Source organism: Lemur catta, chromosome 2 (genome assembly GCF_020740605.2).
Source record: "Lemur catta isolate mLemCat1 chromosome 2, mLemCat1.pri, whole genome shotgun sequence".
Taxonomy (NCBI): domain Eukaryota; kingdom Metazoa; phylum Chordata; class Mammalia; order Primates; family Lemuridae; genus Lemur; species Lemur catta.
In genome coordinates, this window is record NC_059129.1 from 93,702,719 (window position 1) to 93,721,970 (window position 19,252).

At 34.3% G+C, this 19,252-nt stretch overlaps 1 protein-coding gene across 5 annotated transcripts in view; it reads right to left on the bottom strand.

Moving 5' to 3' along the window:
* FBXL4 (F-box and leucine rich repeat protein 4) overlaps window positions 1–19,252 on the bottom strand; it is an 82,438-nt gene that overhangs the window by 39,780 nt on the left and 23,406 nt on the right. For all 5 annotated transcript variants that reach the window (XM_045544058.1, XM_045544056.1, XM_045544054.1 and 2 more), the window contains 3 exons: window positions 14,347–14,692; window positions 9,524–9,768; window positions 2,423–2,636 (listed from right to left, as the gene is read on the bottom strand). In XM_045544058.1, the coding sequence (XP_045400014.1) occupies window positions 2,423–2,636; window positions 9,524–9,768; window positions 14,347–14,692 (805 nt within the window). The remainder of the gene's footprint in view (window positions 1–2,422; window positions 2,637–9,523; window positions 9,769–14,346; window positions 14,693–19,252) is intronic.

The window sequence follows — 19,252 nt, forward strand, 5'->3', positions numbered from 1 at the left end:
TCCAAACCCATGCAATTTGGCTCCAAAACATTAGGAAATCAACCTAGTTATGTATCAAATTAAAAACATATAGGGATAACCCCAGGAATACGAGGACTGCTCAATATGTCATTACATTAATACATAAGAGAAGCAACAAATGAATGCATTAATAGAGGTTTAAAAAACAATATAATATACATTTTTGATAAAGTATTCTTAAATAAGAATGATAAAGACTACTTATTAGAAAGCAACATCAAACAACATATGAAAATAGTACGCTGCATAAGGAATTCCTTGTTTAGTTCATTACTGAAGTCTCAGTGCCTAGCACAGTGCCTGGCATCTAATAGGAACGCAAATATTTGTTGTATAAATATAAAAAAAATTGAAGACATTCCTATTATATTAGGAATAACACTAGTAAAACTGCTGTAACTCTGTTATTCCACATTGTTTATGAAGTTCTACTTAATGCAGTAACACTTCAGATATTGGAAAAGAAATAAAAAGTATATTAATTTCCAGATTATATAATTGCATGATTAGAAAATCCACAAGATGTAAGTAAAAAACTATTAGAACAATTATAAGCATTCGATAAGGTAAGTAGATACAAGGTAAATACACACCCCCCCAAATTTTTCTTTATACTAAAAATAACCAATTAAATTAAATGGGAGAATAGCACCTGAAATCATAACATGCAACAGATAAATTTAACCAGAAAGATATGAGCTAAGTGAAGAAAACTATAACATGTTCTTGGACATAAACAAGACCTACATGAGCAAATGGGAAGCTTTATTAGAGCAAAATGAAATATAATGAATGCACTTCTAATAACATCCTTGCTGAAATAAACATCTAGGTGAATAAATATACAAGGATTGACAAAAAAAAAAAAAATTTCAAAAAATAGTGAGAACAGTCTTTTCCCACCAGATAGTAAAAGATACTGCAAAATTGTCATGACAATATTACTGCTAGTACTATTATTAGTAGCTAATATATATTAAAAGTTTTCTATATTCTAGTACTAAGTACTTTATATATTAAAAATAATTTATGACCCCTATGAGATTTGTATTTTTATTATCCCTACTTTAAAGACAAAAAAACTGAAATACCGAGAGGTAAAATACCTTGGCCAAGGTAACAGTCAAGACAGGCAAGGGTCCATTATTGTGCAAAAGTCACTGGTGTATCATTTTGGAAAAGTAATTTGGTTATCTTTATTCATTCACTTAACAAATGTTTATTGAATGGCCAATCTTTACCAAGTACTATTCTAGATGCTAGAAACACGACAATGAAAAACCACAAGGCTCCTACCATTGTATCCTAATATGACGACACAGAAAATAAGCAAGACAGCAAATATCATTTCAGAGAGCAAGAAGGATGTCCAAAAGAAAATAAAACTGGGTGATATGAAGGAAACAACCAAGAAACGGGACTACTTTTATCAATGTCCAAGAAGCCACCTCTAAAAAAAAAAATTTAAGTTGAACATTCAGCTGAAAAGAGGACAGCCAATAAAGAACTGGACAAACATTCCAAACAGGCAGAAGAGCAAAATCCCTGAGCTGGGACCAGGTCAGAATGTTCAAAACATAGAATGAAGGCCAACGTGCCTGGAGCAGAGGGAACAATCACATGGCAGAAGGTGTGTATGCACTACACGGGCCCAGGCACATAAACTCTTTAATCCAGCAATCCCACTTCCAACAGCAGTAATAATATGTGTATGTAAGACTATGCACAGAAGAATGCTATTGCTAGGTAGTTTATAGAACAAAAATGACTAGCAAAACTAAATGTCAATCATTTGGGGAATGTTGAATAGATTACGGTATAATAAACACTTCACAGTTAATGAAAAGCGTCAGACAGTACATGTACTGACCTGGAAAGATGTTCTACACATACTGTGTGAAAAAAATCAAGCAGACTAATGTATATGACATAATTCCATTATGAGTTTTTGTTTTTTTAATGAAACTCATGAACTATCTATAGTATCACAAATTTTAACTCCTAAGGTCTGGTCCTGGATAAATTCCACTTTGCTTCCTCCCCCTCCAGGCAAATGTCCTCTTGCATACTATCCCCTTCCTCTTACTCTAACTCATTTCCTGCTAGCATTTCAGCTTACCTCAGCACGCTGCTTATTTTTTTCTTTTTTTTTACCTGGGAGCATGAACGGCATCACAAAAATTTTAAGAGCACAGAGAAGAACATTTTCTTATAATTTAAAAACATAATAGATTTTAAATAACTTTGAAATAACTGTGCATCAGTTCTAATGATTTTAGTCAGATGGCATTATAAACTTTATTTAAAAATCATAAGTCACATTATTATGAGCAATCAACGGCAACTAAATATTCAGTTGGCTCTGACACTAGCAAAGATGTAAAGGATAAATTATTCTTACCTCTACCTTCGTCCGATAGAGAACAAGTCTTTTAAGGCTGCATAATTTGGCGATGTGGTTGAAAGCTTGAGGTGGTAGTTTATCACAGGAGGAAAGATTTAAGTCCTGTAGATTTGGACACATCTCAGAAATAACCTCCAAGCAAGTTTCATTAAGGAAGTGGCTGCAAGATAATTCAAGACGTACTAATTCAGATCCACAAACCTTCAGAAACCTGTAAAAAAAATTTCCATGTTTGTAAAACTAAAATACTTTGCAAGAACTTTGAAATTATATCAACTCTAAGTAGATAAGCAGATACATTTAGAGGTATACATTTTTATTAGGGGAAATATGAAACTTGTTTGGCTTAAATTCTCATTCACTACATAATGAAATATGAATGGTTAGGTTAAAACAAATCAACCTGGGAAGATAAAGTGGATTCATATCAAATAAAAAGTCAGCTAATGCTAAGTGGAAAATTAAGAAAGCAGAAAGTGTATTTCTCCAACTTACCTGTAATTCACACCTGAGGTGGTAAAGCCAAAAAACAAAACTCTAATCTTTTGGAAGATATTTCCCCCTTACCAATACCCATTCAGTACTGGATAATATATTTTGAACACTGCACATAAGGAAACAGCTTTAATTAGATGACCTTAAAACAAATCAGACTAGCCTTCTCTCAACTCAGAAAATTTCTAGGTTGGTTTAACTGTACTGTTGTGACATGTTCCATGTAGCTGTTATTATTTAGCAGCTGGACTGCTTGATGTTGAAATTATTACAAAATAGTCAATCACAGCTTCACATAAAATACACAGAAATAATCCAAGGCAAAGGACACAAAATGCTTTATCAGAGTAGGAATCACAGTATTTATCTTAGTTACATTACAGTTTGGGGAAAAACAGTCCTGTCCATAATCATCACCCGAAAACAATCTAAAAGTAAATATGACTTTAGGAGTATTTGAATCCACAAAGCTTTATCAACTAAGCAAATGGAACCCTCAAACCACGCACCAATTATGTCTATTCAGGTCTCTTGACATAATCTTGCCCATCAGTGTCACATCAGTAATATACTGTTAATTTATGCCATACCTTTTTTCCTAAAGGATTTCATGGACTTAAAAATATACGTTCAAAATAAAATTGACTAAATCAGATCATTTGTGTAAATAAAGGAAGTAACACTGGACTAAAAGTCACCAGATGGGTTTTTGCCCTGTTCCACCACTTCCTAGCAGTGACCTTGAAACAGGCATTCAGCCAAATCTCAGCATTTCCCCAGCTGTTAAAGCAGACTTAAAGGATGTAACCAGTACATACTGCCTCGTGGTACTGAACATCAAATAATACGTGAACACCGTCTGTAATGGTCAAAACACTCCATAAACAACTATAAGTTACATCTTGGCCAACTCACCTGTAAACAACAAAAAAACTCAGTTGCTACAAATTTATTTTAAATATTGCAAATAACACAGTAGCCCACATCTTATTTACACCTGAACGCCTATTTACTCTTAATCCACTGCAGTCTGTGGTCTGCTGTTCCTAAATTCACCCTTTTCTTTTAAATGCTAAATTCAATGGCCTTCTTATCAGTATTTGTATGATTTGATTTATTTGTGACATTTCATACAACTGCCCAATCTTTCCTTAAAACTCATGACACTCCTCATCTAACTCCCTCTCCTGGATCACCTCCACCCGTCTCACTCCTGTTTCCATCTCTACTTGTATTAGCTAATTGCAGTCGGCATCAAGCACATTCATTCATTCAACAAATATTTATGGAGCTTTTACTATGACCCAGGCACTGGAGAAATGGCCCAAAGTCCCTGCTCTCATGGAGCTTACTTACCTTTTGGTGAGAGAGGGAGACTATAAACAAATAAATGAGTAAACTAATAAGTAAATTAGAGCATGCAAAGTGCCAAGGAGGAAATAAAAGCGGGAAAGGGTAATAGGAAGTGTCAACGGGAGACAGAGTGGTCAGAGAAGTCTCTGTGAAGCCGTGAGTAAAACCCTGAAAGCAGTGAGAGGGTGAGCAAAGCAGGCATCGGGAGGATGAGCATTGCAGGCAAAGGGAAGGGCAAGTGCAAAGGCTGGGGCAGTATAACCAGTAGAGTGAGAACAGTGAGAAGGCTGATGCAAGAGGCATAAAGTGATGGAGATATGAGGACTAGGCTAGAGAGGGGAGGGGCCAGTTCATATAGTGTGCGTCACTACCAAGACTTCAGCTTTTATTTTGAGGGAGGTAAGATTCCTAACATCAGAGGTTTTGAACAGAGGACTGATAACAACCTCCTTGTGTTTTACCAGGATCATTCTGGTCTTTGTGTGATGAACAGATTGAAGAGAAACAGGGGCCAAAACAGGGGGACCCTCACGAAACCACTGCAATATTCGGGGAAGAGAGGATGGCACACTGGATCTGGGTGGTAGCACCAAATGTGGTGGTAAATATTCAGATTCTGGATCTATTTCAAAGGTAGCCAATGTATACTAAATTATGACGTACCTCCTATATAATGAATTGAATTCTGGCATTATCTATTCCCAACCATTATTTTTCCCTTAACCACAATGCCTAACTTATTAATTTTTTTTAGATTGGATTTTATAAGCTGCCTCAAATCCTTTGGCAATTAAGACAGTTCCTTGGTGTACCCAGTACTTAGAACAATGTCAGGCACATAAAAAACATTTGATGAGAGTTAGTTGAGTGGATCTTCCACTTATGAAAATTCACTTGATGAATTTAATTTTCTTCTATTCTTGAACAAACTAAGTTCTAGTGACTCAGCGTAGTTTTCCCTTAATAGGATCAATCTGTTCCCAAGAAATATTATGAAATTAACATGTTTACCTTACTTTGAGTATACATAGTAGTTTATGGGAGTTCTTCATTATTTAATAATATATGCTAGCAATCTAGAAATGGATGCAGAGTTTCAGAGAATTAAGGAGTATCTTATTTTGGTTTGATACTGGTAAAATTATTAAATACTTGCAGATTACAAAAGTTAAAAGAGTATATTAATTCTCTTTAAAGTCTTCATTACTTGGCAAAGCACTTTGTTCTACATTTCTTTTCCATATTTGACTTAGAATGCCTTGATATCCCTTTTCTCTTTGCTCTCGTTATTGAACTTTTCCCCTCCAAAGAATTTAGAGAGTGCTGTCAAGCCAACCACCAGAAAGCTGTTAACAGACAGTGGAAAACTTCCTAAGTTGAAATAATGAATGATAGAATTTTTTGAAAGCACAATAGAGATAATGACCATACCTATATTACTTTTCTGACTTTCTCTCTCTCAAGTTTCCTATATTGCAAATATTTATACTGAGCAGATTATTTGGTCGATATCCCCATCTATACCTAAAATTATGACCTTTTCATAATATCTATATCCCAAAAAACAGAAGCAGTAGCAGACTCAATTAGCTAAACAGAATTCTTCTTTCCTTAATGCTCCTCATGTAAGTTTTATTTTAATGCATAACTACATACATGTTTTTGTCTTGGTCAACTATTTATTCATCTCAACTGTGACACTGATCACTTGAAAGAACTCAGCTTCTTTACTTCCTGCAGCCTATTCATTCTACACTGTAAAAGTTCATAAAGTATTTTTTAATATTGAGGGTTTTAAAAGAAGACCTAAGTTCAGATAAACAATCCTGAACTAGGTCTCCTGCTGTGAGAAAAGGAGTCTCTGGAAAGAGAAATAAATTGCTTATCCTTATGAGGTGAATTAATTTGTCCAGAGTAATACAAGTACATAAGAAGTAATTTACTAAATGGTAACTTGCACCCTAAAATAATTAACATCACATGAAAGTACGATTTAATCTGAATTTACTCATCACAAAATAAAAGGCACTAATCCTCACAACCTGCCTGAAGTACAAAGGTAAGGGGAGAATTAGACATAAATATCCATGGCTTCTGTTTTCTAATCTTATGTTTTGTTAGCTGATATTCACTAAGTTTTATAAAACAGCATATTTAAGATAATTTTAATCCCAAATAACTTGGAACGCTATTTAGTATATCTGATCCCAAACAAAACCATTAAGAACAAAACTTCCTGCTTAAATGTATAAGGTACCATATACAGTTTCCCCTGTATAGAAAAAGGAGAAAAGAAAGTCTTGATTGTCTCTACTCTCTAGGAGAGACAAATGTCTAAAATATAGGCAGGCTGTTGAATAAATATATCAATGAACAATAAGCTCTTTATACCATAAAACTGTAGCTCTGTGTCAAAATATCTAGTTTTTTAATCTAGAAAGCATCCAAGAATGTTTCCTGAAGGAATGAATATAAACTACTTAGAACAAGGATAGGGGTTAGGGGTAAAAACCTACACATAACTGAGGTAGACATCAGGGTGATTCAGCAATTATTTGAAGAAATATGGTAGTGGGAAAATGAACCTAAGCCTTCTTAAACAGAAAGATGTAATTACGCTTTAAAGCACAAACAAGCTGGGAGGTAAAGGAATATCTAAGACTTTAGGAAACTATATTATAAAAAGAAAAGTGGGGTTATACAATAGAAGTGATTTTAATGAGTAATGACTGCATGAGCAGTACTCAATGTTGCAAATCATAAATCTATGGATAGAACAGGATTTTAATAACTGATTAAAAGGTTTAGTTTCTCTTTATTCCAATTTAACCTATTTCTCTGCTATTCTGAATACAAATTCTTAAAATATTTAAAGTCCAGTTATACAGTTCTAACTTGTGAGGGTAACATCTTTAGGCAACAAAAATAAACGACATCAAACTTTTTCCCAAAGACTTGCTCAAAAAGCAGCTCATCACGTTGGTCTCTAGTTTAAAAACGTGTTTTTCTTTAAAGTATTATAAATAAGTCTTCTTCACAGTAATGAGCATAAATATACCATACTTATTCATAGATTATTCATTAATAATCAAGCCATGAATATTTATTGTTTATTCTGGGAATGCTGCCTACAAGCCATAATGACGATCAATTCAGCAGTCAAGTCCTGGGGGCCAACAGCAATCAGGAGGTAAAACTCCAATATGCCCCCGCCCAAGGGAAGAGTCTCTCTCCTTGTTATTTAGACTTTTCTTAATGGAAATAGTGTCTATAGTTAAAGGAATGCTATCAAGATTTATGGTTTTACTGGCTGAAGTACTACAGTAAAATATGGAGAACTTAAATTCATGTATGCATTTTTGTTATTACTCAAACAGCCCTACAGCAACTAACCTGGGTGAATTGAAAATGGAAGAGAAATTGCTGGTGAGAAAGTAGATTGGAGTTCTAACTTTGCAAAAGAAGATCTTTATCCATTACCAGTCTAAAATTTAAAAAACAGCATTTCTTGGTTTTCTACTCACAACTGGCATTTCTTCTCATGCAACCAGAATGAGCTACGTCAAGGAAGTTTTAAAAAACTGATTTAATATTACCTTTACATTTTACTCATTATTATTATGGTCCTAAGCGGCACTCTGCCAAAGAAACTGGATTCAGCCACTCACTACCAATGTTTTCTTTAATGTCTACGATCATTAGTTACCATCCTGTTATTTATAAAAATACATAAAAGACATATGTTTATCTTAATATCTTTATCTTCTCTCTAGGGTGAGGGCAGGAACTGTTATTATGTATCTCATATATCTGTTTACACGGCCAAAAATACCCACCATAATGCCTTGTACATAAAGGGTGAAAACAAACACTATACTCCTAATACTGTAAAACAATGAGAAAAAGCTATGAGGGTAATTAAAATAATCCTTGCTGACACCACTTTTTCTATCTGCTCTCATATTCAGTTAGTCTTGGTTTATGATTTTATATGCTCTAAATATTCAGTCATCATTAGCTTCAGTTCTTCTTGGACCTATTAGCAGAGAGAAAAGTTTGCCAATGAAGTGTGTGTATTGGGGTAAGGGGAGGTAGAAAGGACTAAACTGTGTTTCACTGGAGAGTGTCAAATGTCTACAGTGAACCCCTTCTCCTGGCTTTTTCTGGCAGAAAGAAAGAAACTCCATACAGCCATACTTTCAACATGTGCCATAAGCCATTACTGCTTGTGTTTATTTCTCACTTTGATGCATAAACCATCAATGTTAGCATTTTGAACACATTGTTACTAGTTCAAATATTACTTCATCCAAATACAATATCAAATATTTATTTCTGAAACTGCAACTTTATTTTCATAATCTGAGTCAAGAGGAAACAAGGCTCCACATACCAGTTTCTAATTCATAAACCATTGTTCAAGAATGTATCCACTGAAGATACATGTTGGGATAGCTGTAGTTCATTTTTCAGGATAAAAGAGTATTCTTTAATTAAAAATAACAGGTAATTTTCCCAAAGTTTCTACTCCATTATTTAACTTCACAAAAATGATGGGATTATATATAACATACAATGAGAACAACCATCATCAAGGTTAAGAGAAAAACACCTGTTTGTATAATAAAAATTACTATGGCATTACTAAATGAATATGCACTTGTGCAAGCTTTCAAATGTTTAACAGGTGACATTTAATAGTAAGAAAACTAAATGCTTAAATAGAAAGGAGCAGAAACACCTGGGCAGGTCTACAAGTGTGGTCGTCTATTTAGCATGCAATTGCATTTTCAACATAATTAGTTTAAATGAGCTTCTAAATCTGGGTGATGTATTGCACACGTAATTAAGATTTAATTAAAAATGTTCTATAATAAATTGTTTTCTATTTCTGACAAATCACATTAGAGAGGTAGATTTTGATTTGGAAATAGTTTTTAAAATGTGTTAATCATCTGTGCTGAAAATATGAGAAAGAAAAAAAAAGGAGCTCTGTTGAAAGTTACTTGGGATTTTAAAAATATGAGGTAAATAAAGTGTACGGCTCCCCTTCCTATTATTAAGAGGATGGTAAAATGCATTCACTTTTATAAGCAGCATTATTCGGAACGCAGTGATACATAAAATGTAAATCTTTTTTATTTCTATAATGTACATGGTATATAATTTCTAACTTTTATTATAAAAACCATTATATAATTAAGTATAGCCTGCTGGTGGAAAAAAACCTCACCAAGGCTTTGCACTAACCTGCTAAATCCTGCAACAGAGATGAAGCCCCTATTGCCAGTCCAAGATAAATTGAGCCACTGGACAAGAGTGCATCGAGGCTGCAGAAATTCCAGAGAGGTGTCATTTAGTTTTGCCCAGTATGGCTGCAGATTGAGGTGAATGTATTGTAGAGGATCACAGCAATGCTGGTTCAGTAGTTTGCAAGTCTGTGCCAATCTGCACAGATCTGGTAGAGTAAGATGATTCAGAATCAGCTGAATAAGCTACATAAGAAAGAGAAATCAAGATTATCAAGAGTGAAAAACAGTAAGTATCCCTTTATTAAGCATATAATGTAGTCTAATAAGGAATAAAAGTATAATATATTTTATAATATTTTCACAGAGTAAATAAATCAACATTCAACAGAATTACTCCAATGTGAAGAAACTATACATTCATAAGACCATACTGCATTTCAAAATTGTTTGAAATATACTCAGCTCATATTAACCACTCATTTATTAGGGTACAAAGATATATTTTGGTAATCTGTTGAATAACATAATTTTTCATACACTCAGCATTTACTGAACATCTACTACATGCCAGACACTGGTAATAGAAAGAGTTCCCATTCTCAGAGTGCTTATGGTCCAATGGAGATTGGTCCAATGATATGTTTTATTAGTTTTGATAGAGAGAAGCACAGAATGCTACTAAAGGCCTAATATACAGGTCTAACTCCAAAGTGAAAGTGTACTTGTGCCAGGAAGTCACAGCTTTAAAAAGTGATGAGAAAACTAGGTAAAAAGAGAGTCTGGTGGTAAGGACTGGGTTACAAACAGCCTCACAGAGGAGTCTGGATTTATCCTGAAAGCAATGAGGAGTCCTGAAGGGATGTGAACTGCAGAGTGACATGGTTGGATTTGTATTTTAGGAGGATTATTACAGGGGTGCTACTGGAGGCAGGGAGGCAGGGAGGCAGGAGGGGAAACCAGACAGGGGGCTAATGCAGAATTCCAGGAAAGAGAAAATAAGGGGCCTGCTTAAGGCAACTGGCAGTGATGATGGAGTAGCAAACAGACACAAATTTATTAAGAAGGTGGAAACAAAGACATTGTTATCTTTAATTAAAATTATCTCCTTGAACTAGTCAAAGTTTTGGTTTTTCCTTAACAGTTGGGGGCTTCTAAACTAGTTCTTCAAAGAACTGCTTAAATAGCCTATTCTGAACCAAGAACCATAAAGAAAAAAAAAAATTTGCTAAAAGTTAGAAATCTTATTTAAGATGAGAGAGAAGGCTTTTTTTTTTTTAACTTAATGAAGGGTATTTATTTAGCTAAACTTTTTGTTTTATAATTAACCTAAATGCTCTTCTTCAATTTATTTGATTATTTGGGCTTGGTCTTACTTTCAGGTCAGAATTTCACTGTTTTAGGCCAAAATAATACAAAATGCAGAGTAACAAAAATATGATCTTTAAAATATGTTCAAGGAATATTTATAAAATATGGGCATCAGCTAATTAATATATTGTATATAGTAAAGTCTGGAGTATTTTACTATTTACTTTTAACATTTGAAGCAGGCTTTTAAAAAATAACATTGGGGGGTGTGTGTGTGTTATAAAAACAGGAAAACATAAAGATATTAAAAATTAGCCCAAAAGCTGACAAAGATGCTCTGCTTCACCAAGATTTAATCAGACTTCTGAACCTTCCAGGCCCATCTATGAACTTCCCTTTAAAATCAAGTTTGAGCAAAGAATCCCGATAAGTCAGTTTAGTAAGAACTCTCATCTACTATCACCCCCCAGGTGATGTCTGATCACCTGTCTTCAGCCAAAATATCCCTGATTCTTGATATTTCTTGTTAGTAATTTTCCATTCACTAACCCGCCAATCTGCAACTTGGCTATAAATTCCCACTGGCACATGCTGTATTCGGAGTTGAGTCCACTCTCTCTCCCCTCACTGCAAAATCTCGCTGCAGGGCTCCCTATACATATCACGATTGAATAATTTTTTCTTTAACAAATCTCATCCAGATAAAGCTGGTGACATGTGAAATATTATACAAATGAAAAAATACAAGTAAAAAATTAGAAAACCTAAATATTGAAGAAAGATAGAAAATGAGAAATTTCTCCCTCTCTACACTCAATTCTAATGATCCCCCTCCCCAGAGATAAGCACTGTTAAAGGTTTTTCTGATCTCTTCCAGATAAACATGTATGAAATTCTATTCTTGGATTTGCACTAAAAGAATGATACTATATACACTGTTCAGCACTTCGATTTTCTAATTTAATGATATATCCTGTAGATCTTTCTATATCTGCATAAAAACCTGTCTCATTCCATTTCATAGATGTGACATAACAATTCAACTAGTTTCTCACTGATGTATTTCATGCTTTTTTTTCTGTTGCAAATTATATTACAATATCATTGTGTGTATGTATTATGTATGTATGTTCATCTTGGCAAACTTTGCAAATATATCCTTAGAGTAAATTACATACATTTACAAGTTTTGATACAAGCACAAAATTGCCCTTCAGAATGTTCACATCAATTTATATACCCACAAAAGTGTACAAAAGTACCCTTTCACTTATATCCTAGACAGCATTGGTATCAAAACTTTAAACATTTTCATTCTGAAAGGCAAACAAAAAAAGAAAAGAAAAATATGGGACTGTTTTCTTTGTGGTTCTTCTTATTCCTTTTTTTAAACTACAGAAATTTAGCCCTTTCCCAAGAAAGTTGCCTGTTCCTATACTCTATCCTGTCCCATTTACCTACCCATTATTTCTTCCATATCAATTGCCCTCTAATTAAAATAAATAAATTTTCTTCTAAATTTTTAAAGTGTATACATTGGGAATGCATTAGATTGTTTGGTTGCAAATGTGAGCCAGGACTAATGCCCCTCTATCACTCTTCTTGTCCAGAATTTTCCTGAGTATTTTCATTTTTTTTAGGTGAACTTTTCACTTTAAAAAAATGTTTACATTTTAATTGGGGTATCACTGAATACATAGATTAAGGAAAACTAACACTTTTATTTTGCTTTCCTACTCAAGGACATGCTCTAAGTTTTTAGCAAAAGTAAATTATTTACAAAGCCTAAAGTACCTGTAACTCCCCGCAACTAATTCTATTGTATATGACAGTACCCCCCAAACCACTGTATACTTCAACAGCCTGAAGACCACTGGCTAAAGGGTTAAAACGCAAACCTCTTAGGAAAACCCAGAGATCCTCTCTGATGCAGCAGAGCAGGATGTGCACTGCCAAGGCTGGGGAGTCCCAGCTACTGTCATCTATGTACATGGACTTGTGCACGGAGGCAGCCCTGAGCCTCCATCCAGTTCCATCTCTTACAGCTTCCTTCCCCTATCAAGTCCTGTGTTTTGGCCACACTGAAATACTGGAGTTCCCAAACAAAGGCACACAGTTTCACTTCTTCTCCTCTTTGTACATTCTCTTCCCTCTGCCTGAAGTTCCCTTCTGTCATTCGTTCAAATGACATGTGTCAAGCATTTTATCAGTCTGGATAAAATTCAGTAAACTTTTTAAAATACATTTGCTGAATTTAAATTTCTATTTTCTAGTTTGGGGAAGTGGGTAAGAATCAAAGAAGTGATTCACTCTCCTCCAGATGAACTGCTCCCACTGCTGCCACGACAGACCTCAGAGCCCTGATGAGCCACACTGTCTATATCTCACCTCTGTCTCTCTCCTGATTCAACTCTCCCTTCATCTTTCTCCTTCCTCCCAGTAAGGGCCAATCTGTTAAGCTTCCTTTCTATAACACAAGACTTGACTTAGAAGGCCTGGGTGGGATCCTGGTCCCACGGCTTGCTTACTGAATTACTTTGGACCTTTAAATTCATCTTTATGTGTCAACTTTAGCTACTTCATAGGATGTACCATAGCATTTTAATTGTAAAATATTATATAGGCATTCAAGAGGCTGTCTTAATGTGTTCCATGCAAGTTAAGCTACTTGTATTACTATAATAATCTGAAATACCCACCAATTTGAAAGGGGGTATCTAAGTTGTTTAAATTTGAGTCTATAAATTTTTCTTAAAAAGAAAATTGATTATTTTTAACCACACATAACCACTTAGACAGAAATGCCTGGCCCTATTTCCACCCCCAGGGGATACTTGGAAACAGGTAGGATGAGGTTTTGGCATTGCATGGCTGTGGAATGCTACTGGCATTTGATCCCTGGGATCCAGGGATGCAAATACACCACAGAAGTGTCCCTGTAGAGACACACTGAAAACAAGACTTCAAATTAGACACAAAAAAAGTATATCCAGGCACTCTGTACCCACCTAGACCAAAAATTACAGTTAGAAGAATACAGAATAGAGTTAGTACAGAAGAACAAATTACATTTAGAAAACTGTAGACTGTTAAATGGAAAAAGCCTTCATCTCACAGTCTTGGTAATACTCTTATTTTTAATAGCAAATAATCTTTGATATAACTGATATAAAGTTAAGCAGGCATTGTCCATACTTACATTGTAAAATATCAATTAAAATGGAGTATAGTTTTTATATTGGTTTATGTATTTGGTTACTATTAATTGGTAATATAACATATATTTAATAGTTTATCTGGAAACACTAAAGTCAATCCAAACCAAAAGCAGTAAAATTAATTAACATAATTTCGTCTACTTTTCCCAAAATCAAAGTATACAACAAATCAGATTATATACACCTTACCAATGCTCCTATTCCTCTGATATCTAGCGAAATAAACATTAATATCTAGACATTTAAAAATCTATAATGTTATGTTCAATATTGCTAATAAATATTTTTAGCTTACCTCATATGGTAGTTTATCAAAATACCCATTATTTGGCCCTTCCCTGAGGACAGCACTGCTAAACTTTTTGTTAAGATTGTCCATTCCACAGCCATCTTTTTCTTCATAGTCGTCGTCTTCTAGATCATTCATGTCAATAAGTGAAGTCTTGAGAGAAAGCACTGGCTTGTCCTTCATACCATGTAGCACAACTGCATCTAATTCAGTGTAATAATCCAGAAGAGAACTATTTACTTCCAGTCGTATAAGATTTGTGGGAAAATTTATCTGCTTAATACAAGGTTTAAACTGGCGAGCCTGGGAAGCATTCACCTTCGTAGGTCTCTCTGACCAAAGAATCTCCCATCTGCCAAAAAAAGAAATTTCCCTATAATATAGTTTAGAATGAGATCTACTGGTACCTTAAGGTTATGTCCCCAGGCCCAACACGTCAAAACAACGTTATCAAATAAGGTGAATAGAATCAAACACAAGTATTGTTTCCAGGATATTAAAAACTTAAAACTAGATGTCACAGACCTTATTATTTAAATTATTTTTACAAGTCCCAAAGCAGCCCCCCGTTTTTTTTTCTTTAGATTTCACATTGGGCAGTTTAAAAACTGAAACATGTAGTTTGAAGTACCTGAAGAACAACATTAGGTTTTAATAAGAACAATAGTAACAAGCCACACAGGATAAAGCTTGCCTGTGTGCACCCCCAAAACCAACTGCAGAAACTAAACTGATCATCTGGCCTTCAAAGGTCTCCAGCTTTTCTGTTTCTGTTACTGGCTCCATATGAACTCAAAACTTTCACGTTATCTTTGATGTTCTCTTTCTTTTATCAAGTCATCAAGTTTTGTCAAATTTCTCAGGAAATTGTTTCTTATATATGCCCTTCTCCTGAATTTCCATTTTTGTCATCTTTTAGTCATCCTTGCATCCCCAGTACCTGGCACGTTTCTACTGCACAACAGGTGAATAACATCCTCTCCTGTCCCTCCAAATGAACTCCCACTTCCCAGTCAGGTTAATCATTACTTTTCATACAATAAATTTATTTCTGCCTTTGTGTCTTTGCTCATGCTGTTTTCCCTCAAAGAAATGCCCAACCTACTATTATCTGCCCGTTTGTTCTTCAAGGCCTAATTCATATTCCCTCTCCGTATAAGTCTTCTTATAAAAATATTCTCCAAAATTATTTAAATATTCTTCATAACATAGTATCAGCTATTTAATACTCTCATATTTGCCAATTAATTATTTCTCTAATACTGTTTCCTAATATAGCAGAGAAAATTATAAACACAGATAAAAATACTTTAATAGACATTTTTCCTCTATTGTAATTATTTACTTTGGCTAGCAGCATTTTTTAATAAAGATTTAATATCAAAGAATAAGAATATTTTTAAGTCTTTCAATATATGCTACAAACTGCTTTCAAAAAAGCTTATGCCTATAGTATGTAAGAATGACAACTGAAAACATTATGTTTTTTAAAATAACCTCTAATTTCACAGTGATCCATATCTTCTTATGATGTGATTTATAATTCATTGATTACTAATAACACTTAAAATGTTTTTATATATTCACTAATTATATGAGATTTTTTCCACTATTAAATTACTAGTTTATTTTATTGGCCCAATAACTTACTCATATCTAAGTAAAAACTGATTAACGACAGCAAAGTATATAGGAAACTGAAATAGACAAAAGAGTGTGAAACTCAAAGTAGAAATCTGAGCCAAAACTATAGAAGCCGTCAACATATAGATATTCTAATGATCTTTAAGGGCCAACAAGGGCAGATAGGCCCGATCTTGGAAGAATGGAGATGAGAAGTACGGTAATTTCTACCTTCAGGAATAACAGCATAAGGTAGAAGCTCAGTGAGGAGTCTAGTAAATACATCAACAAAGTAATCAGGAACTACAGAATAGGGAACCAATACAGGAACTTTTACAGTTTCTAGAACCTTTATAATTACATTTGTTATTTTTGCTAATTCTTTCCTGAAAATTAGAAATAAAACCTATCAAGTATAAAAAGCCTGTGAGTATATGTAGGAGGAATGGAGGAATTGGCCACACACTATAACCAATCTTGGGAGGCAGGGGAAGAGTTCCAAGAAATACAGCAGGTTGCATCAGGTTTAAAATAGAAAGAAAAGCAGTCTGAGTATCTTCTTCCTGTGACAAGGCAGAAAAACAAACTTGGAGTGCCAACCTGGACCCAAGAAATGTCCCCCGAGATTAACTACAAAAATCTTAAGGGTTCCTAACAATGGAATTGATTTGAATACTCTAATGTAAATCTACATAGTAAACTAGACTAAGTCACATAGTAGGTACAGGGGAACAGAAGTACAAAACACCTAAAACAATGTGGGTGGCATAAGGTGTGCCTGATTTTGAATGGTTTATTTCCAAGAATCACAGGGTAAATTGTGGACTGCGTGAGAAAATTCAAACTTTGGTTTTATTCATTCTTTCAATGCTACTGCAAACTGACAGCAGACAATGCTGGAAGAATGTCTCAGGTTCAAGGTCACTCAGGATCCTGTGAGATAACTGCCTATACTGGTTCACAGCACATGTGAACCAAACCAGCCTATTTCATTGTTTAGCTTCAAAGAGCAGTTTTGTGAAGCTTAACAGAAACACTGAAGATGTAATATAGAAATAACCTCCACCAGGTGCTTTGCAATAAATAAATATGCAGACAATACATGTTCATGCATAATGTGAAATACATTGTGATGTAAATTAAATTATAAAAATACAAATATAAGCTTAAAGAAAGGCATTGATTAGAGCATAAATATTCTATTTTAATAATGCATTCATCTACTGAAGTCCCCTCTACCTTGCAGAATATGCAAAACAGACAAGGTTAAGATGATGCTTTAAACTGGCTTCCTAACATTTCTAGTATGTTTAAACATATAAGGATTAATGTTATTTTAGCGTCAATTTTGCTTGTGACTTTTATATAGTATGAACATTACATATTTAGTGACACATATATAAGTTGTAAAAAATTACAAATATACTTAAAGTAAACAATATCAGGATCTTAATAGTCTTTAGAAAGATTTTAAAATGTCTAAACATAAAAAATTTTCAAATAACTCATTAGTTTATATTTTATTTTCTTGATAACCCAAAAAGTAAAAATGACAAAGAGAAAAATTACTTCGTAGGTCTTTCGCCACTTGAATTAAACGAACATTAACTATAAGACCAACACAAACTGATTTTGTGGTGTTTGCATTAAAGTGAATTTTTGTTTAAAATTCCCCAGTAGAACCAGAATGTATCAATCCCAAGTTAGAAAGAGAAAGGTGTCTATTTTATCCAACAAAACAAAGAATGCCAATTTCTATTTATTGTGGAAAATTAAAGCCAGAATCTTAAAAACTAGTCAGTGAAAACAAGAAAGCAAAGACATATGCACATGTACGCGCGTGTATATGCAGACATACATACACTTTTCTGGAGATAGCCCAACTCTTAATTCTCTAGACTCAGGGCAGTGTTGATATGAACAAACTCCTTTAAGTCATGGCCTTTGTAGTCTATAAGCTTATGTGGTTACTATTATTGTCACACATTGTATTTATATATTGGAAAAATCTGACAAACTCTAATGTACTACTCAAGTATTTTAAATCTAGAGTGTCACACGTGCAAAATTCAACCTGGAATCCCTTTCGGACTGTGCTTCAGTTCACACCCAGAGCACTCAATTCTGGGATGGTAACCAAACACAGCATTCTCTTCACAAGTCCATTCAATGTTCTTTCTGTTGATTGTACTGAACGACTACGTGTCCAGTGCTCAAAAACAATTAACAAACTACTGTCTCTCTCTGACTATTGACCTGCTGTTATACCACTGTGAAACTCTCTCCAGGGCAACCAGGAAGCAGCAGGTAGACAAGAGAGGAAGACAGATAAGTTTCATTAATAGAAACCGAAGAAACCAAGTTTTCTAATTTGTATTTAGGTTAAAACCAGGCACATGTGTGCAAAAAGCTTCCCTGTAACCAAAATTTCTCCCAGATAGTAAGCATATCTAGTAGCCAGCGAAAAAGTGCTCATGCCAACCTTGTTAAATTTTACTAGCTGAAAGTGAAGGAATAGTTTGGGAAAACAAATAGGAATAAAAGAAACAAGTATTCTGATAGATGTACCTATCACTCCCTACCTCCTAGCCCATCTCTAATTGGAAACTAACAAATTGGCATTCTGCTTAAAAAAAAAAAAAAAATAACCATGAAGAGTCTGGTCACTCCTTACTTAAAGAACAAAATCACGTTTTGTGGCACACAAAGTCAAGGGGACCAGACCATGACAAATTTGTAAAATCACTGCTTAAGCAACTCCCTTTGGTAGCAAATTCTGTGACAGCCTCTTTCTTTCTCCTTGCTTTCTTAACTTCAATATTATATAGTCGAAGTGTTTTGAACACTTAAAAAAAAAATCCACACAACTAAATTTCATTCCCAAATAACTTTATTCCAATCAGTTTCTTTATTATGATCTCAATTTGTCATCTTCTCCTCCCTTTCCCTGTCTAGCCTAGATAGTAACCCTGAGCTAGCCTACTTCTGACTCTTACACAAGCATCCATTAAGATCTTATGCTTAGACCAAGACACTCTATGCTACCTTTCTTCTTTTCCTCTTAAAAAGGCACTAGGCAAGAAGTCAAAAGACTTTGAGATCTGGTAGACCTACCTGTAACTTTTCAACTTCATTTTCTGAACAAAGAATTGCAATCAGATGAAAGAGGAAAAGACTGCTTTTAAATTTTGAATGTTCTTGGAGTATAAGAAGTCCATTTCTGCAAACAAGTTTCTGAGCTATTCCAACACACTCTTATATGCTAATTCCTAAAGTCGGCATAAAACTG